This window comes from Etheostoma spectabile, chromosome 16, assembly GCF_008692095.1.
Source record: "Etheostoma spectabile isolate EspeVRDwgs_2016 chromosome 16, UIUC_Espe_1.0, whole genome shotgun sequence".
In the NCBI taxonomy this organism is placed as follows: Eukaryota; Metazoa; Chordata; class Actinopteri; order Perciformes; family Percidae; genus Etheostoma; species Etheostoma spectabile.
In genome coordinates, this window is record NC_045748.1 from 2,157,303 (window position 1) to 2,162,294 (window position 4,992).

Sequence of the window (4,992 nt, forward strand, 5' to 3'; positions counted from 1 at the left end):
GAAGGAAATACGCTTGTTCGCCTTCTTGCTGAGAGTTAGATGAGAAGATTGATACCGCCCTCATGTCTATGAGTGGTATCAATCTTCTCATCTAACTCCAGGCAAGAAAATGACATAACAGGGCACTTACATTCTTTGGGTTTTGCAATCAGGATGATTGTGTTCATATTTCTTTCTTTTTTTTTCTTTTGCTAGCACCGTAGAGCAAAAGACAATGATTCAGGTTTTCCTCCAGGTTACAGATACTGATGCTCTCATTTGTATTAACACTAGTGCCGATACAATGCCTTAATTTGAGGAACACAAACATGTTTTTGCAAGTATTTTTTTTCTTCTTATATTTTAGGGTTAAATGTTGTTCAAGTAAATTGACTCAATGAAATATCCTGAAATCTGCAACCTTTTTGATTTAAATCAGGAACTATCTGATTAAAGAATGAGTAATATGTCGTGACATTGAAAGCCAGCTTTCGGTACTTGATAGTATTGCTTGTTAGTTTAATTAGAATCCTCATTAGCTTCTGCACTGCAGCAGCTATTCTTCCTGAATAAAAAAACATTCTAGTCAGTACCAAAAAAGTAGTGCGGTGTAATACCCGGTCCTAGCTTCGACACATGTAGAGAGCCAACACAGCCTCCAAAATGTCAACTCAAGCAGTAAATAAAACATGCTGCAGTTAATCGGGTTTTTATATAGCTGTAATTTAACTGTTGTCCTGACATTTTATTGCCTCGATGCCAGTATTGTGCCTGCTCACAATAGTTTTGTGTGTGTTTAAACAAAACTAATGATTTTGATGTGTTATGCCTCGGAGTGCCAACTTTGGTTGATCCCCTGCTGTAGTTTCTGCTTTCTAAAATGATGACTCCGTGTGGGAGATAACTGGGCCTGCATATATTACATCTGTAATTATCAGTAGGAGGTCAATGCAAATTTTGAATAAAATGTTTTTTAATTCCAACCTGCAGATTGTATTTGCAGAAAAGTGTGTGTGTGTGTGTGTGTGTGTGTGTGTGTGTGTGTGTGTGTGTGTGTGTGTGTTGGGTGTGGGTGTGTGGGTGGTGTGTGTGTGTGTGTGTGTGTGTGTGTGTGTGTGTGTGTGTGTGTGTGTGTGTGTGTGTGTGTGTGTGTGGTGTGTGTGTGTGTGTGTGTGTGTGTGTGTCTCTCTCTCTCTCTCTCAATGGGCAAGATTACCTCTTGTTTCTCTGCTGTGCCAACCCAGAGAATTTGGCTACTCCACGAGCAAAGTGGCAGTTGGTAAGGATAATACCCCCCACACACACACACTAAGACCTATATAAAAGAGACTTCAGATAAGTATTAGGACCACTAAGATCATATAAAAGGACTTCAGATACAGTATTAGGGGACCACTAAGGTCTATAAAAAGAGACTTCAGATATAGGATTAGGAACCACTAGTCTATATAAAGAGCTTCAGATACAGTATTAGGGGACCACTAAGGTCTATATAAAGAAACTTCAGATACAGTATTAGGGGACCACTAAGGTCTATATAAAAGAGACTTCAGATATAGTATTAGGGGACCACTAAGGTCTATAAAAGAGACTTCAGATACAGTATTAGGGGACCACTAAGGTCTATATAAAAGAGACTTCAGATACAGTATTAGGGGACCCTAAGGTCTATATAAAAGAGACTTCAGATACAGTATTAGGGGACCACTAAGGTCTATATAAAGAGACTTCAGATACAGTATTAGGGGACACTAAGGTCTATATAAAAGAGACTTCAGATATAGTATTAGGGGACCACTAAGGTCTACACAAAAGCATCCAAAAAGCACCATGTCATGGGACCTTTAAATACCAGGGAATGTCCCCTGCTACTGTTAGACTATTTGTTTACTTTTTCCCAATAATTTAAGCATTATCTGGCAATGCCGGTAGAGCTGGGGTTACCTTGGTTACGTGTCTCCAACTGGCAAAGAGACTCTCAGGAAGGGACTTGGTAATTACAGCACAGCGCGTCCAAAAAGATACACGCTGCTGTTTATTTTTAAATACAGAAGTACGTTGAACGATAGTAAACATATTGAGTATGTAGTGCATTGTATGCAATTTCTGCCGCAGCCCTAATCTTTATCAGTAGATGGAGTTTGTTCAGTTGTCGTCTATGAAACGTCAGTCTAGTGATGACAACTGAGCCATCTCCATGGCAACTGAGCATACTCCATTGGCTGATGAAGACCGTTGGATGAGGTTGAATGCTCTGTTAAAACACAAAACGGAACCCCCACTAATGCCAGGATCAGACTACACAATTGACAACAGTCAGTATGTCATACTAAACAGACAAATTGCCCAAAATACTTGCTGTGTCTTAGACAGAAGAGTCGCAACACTACAAGTATGACACCCACCTGCACCCAGACTGATTATCGCTTGCTGTCGTGAAGATCCCATCGAAGTTCATAGGTCGACGCTTTGGTGGAGCTGCAGCTTCTCAAAAACTCATGAAAATCATTTAAACTGACTATTTATCTGAAATAAATACAGATTTAGCAACTGCATAGTTTATTTCTCACGGAAAATGTTTTCAGAAACACGTTTCGGTGAACTATTTTTGTAAAATAAGATATTGTTTTCCAAACAAGCTGCAATCAAGGTCTGTCTGGAAATCCAGGGGCCCCACTTATAATGTTTGTCCAATCAGGTGCAGCCATTGCGGTTGTAGGAGGATATGGCCTGTTTTCTTCGCTTGTCAGTGGTCAAAGTGAAGAGAAACCGGTTACTGCTAGCAGCTAGCCCAATAGCGTGCAATGCTGGGAAGAAGGGCGATCCCTGCCATGGAAAAAGCCTATTTTTGGGCTCTATGTGTATCTTTTCTCCACCAGACATTCTCTTCTTCTTTTCACAGAGTTTGCATGTGTGCGCAAAACAAGTAGAGTGCACTCTCTTTCTATTGGTCAATGTTAAGGAACACGTCGCAGAACATGCTTCTGACATGCTAGACTTTCTGCGTTGTGGTTGTGAAGCGTCCCAGACGTTAGATCACTGATCTTTGATTATGTCACACGACAAGAGGTAGAGACACACGTTTGTCGGTCCTGACCCAAATTATTGAGCACGGCTTTGAACGCTTGTCTACGACGTGTCTGTCAGGTCTGTATGTGTGTCGTCTGATCGTGGCATTATAAGACAACCTTGTGTCAAGGTTTGTTTTTCTCAAACTTCAAAAACACATCTCCTGTTTTTGTTGTTGTAATTTGGGTGCATTGTCCCTTTAAAACCCACCTCACAATAATCCCAGTAGATAGTGCAAAAACACAGTGTTGACAAGAAGATGATAGACATTGCAATGGCTCATGCAGCACTGTAACTTAAAAAAAAAAAGACTAAAGCATTGAGAGGGCCACAGTAACTCAGTGCACAAGACCGCCATCTGGTGGTGAAATGAAACACTTCACTTGGCGTTGGTAAGGACTGCCTGTGGTTAGCAGCCGTGCATGTGAAATGACTCATGATTTACATGAAACCAGATCTCAGACAGATGAAGTCATCCCGTCTGTGGGCCTCCTTCACACACCCTTTTCATTCACAGCGTGTTTATGTTGCTGCTGGCGGGCGACAGAGATAAGCCTGTTAAAGGCAGATGAGTACATTAAGCACTCTGTGATGCCTCTTCCGGCACCTCATTACCGAGTTCAGTATTCCACTATGTATATGATATGTTTGTGAGTAAATGGTGGTTCTCAAGATTTGTGGCATATAAACCCCTTAATACAGAGAAATATCTGCTTGAAGTTCCTTAGCACAGTTTCTCACCCCCCAACTTTATTTCCTCCTCTTCTTTTTTTTTCTTTTTGTTTTCAGCATCCAGACCGCACCATTCCTGTCATCGTCATAGGGCTACTCGTGTTCCTTCCTGGATTTTACCATTTGAGAATTGCCTACTTCGCCGCGAAGGGTTACCGGGGTTACTCCTACGACGACATCCCAGATTTTGGCGACTGACCCAAATTAAAGCTGCTGATTGGTGGAGAATCCCCTTCCTCCTGCCACGCTGTGTCCCCTGAGACTGGTGCCTGCTGTTTACTTTGAGTTTCTGAATGCATATAGCTGATCAGGCGAACCTTTATCGCTGTTCTGCCACGAGATGCTGATTTTTATGATTCTGTGTTGTGTATTCAATGCTATGTGTTGTATTCTCCTCCACACAGAAGCTCGATGATCCTTAGTGGCTTTATATACGTAAATATTCAGCTTTAGTAACAATGAACCAAACCCTTAATGAGCAGGGGACCTGTTGCTTGCCTGCGACAGTATAGCAACATGTCGCTCACTCAAGAGACGATTGCAAACCTCGGATGAGTGGGGACTTATTTTTGGAGACTACACGGACGCCTTTAACTGACTACTGCTAGAACCTTGCACAGTTGCACAGCTGTTTCATAGTGAATCTTAAACAAATATTTATTTGTGACTGTAGCCTATGGCTGTGTTTGAAATCGCCTACTAACATGCTATTCTTACTAAGTACTGTATGACGTGAAAGTGAGTGATTTTGTGTCCGCAGATGTATAGTATACTACTTAATCAAGATTAAGAGAAGTATGAGACGTACGCTTACTGCATGTACAGGACTAAAGCGGTCCTCTTGTACTCCTTTTTATTGTCCTATTTGGATTCTTGGGGTCTACAAGAAAAGGTTTACATGCTTTAACGTTCAAAAAACACAGTATCTTTCTCATAATGATCAATACTCTTCAGGCGAGAAAGTAATCTTTTAGTTTCCCAATATGTGGTCCGTTCATCCAAATATCCCCTATTTGGTAATTTGCTATAACATTTTTAACATGTTTGACATTAGTCACATCATAATATATATTACATAATATATATAACAGTCTGTTGCTAATGTCTTACTTAATCAGACATTTAGTACGCAGTATACACTGAGTATGCAGTAGGCAGTATTACATTAGTATGCGATCTTGAACGCTGCCAATATGATTTCATGTAAAGCTC

The 4,992-nt window shown here is 40.8% G+C and overlaps 1 protein-coding gene across 2 annotated transcripts in view; it reads left to right on the top strand.

The window, feature by feature from the left end:
* The window catches only part of LOC116704465 (transmembrane protein 230), an 11,006-nt gene extending 6,014 nt beyond the window's left edge, over positions 1–4,992 (top strand). For both annotated transcript variants that reach the window (XM_032539987.1, XM_032539988.1), the window contains one exon: positions 3,838–4,992. In XM_032539987.1, the coding sequence (XP_032395878.1) occupies positions 3,838–3,978 (141 nt within the window). In that variant the 3' untranslated portion in view covers positions 3,979–4,992. The remainder of the gene's footprint in view (positions 1–3,837) is intronic.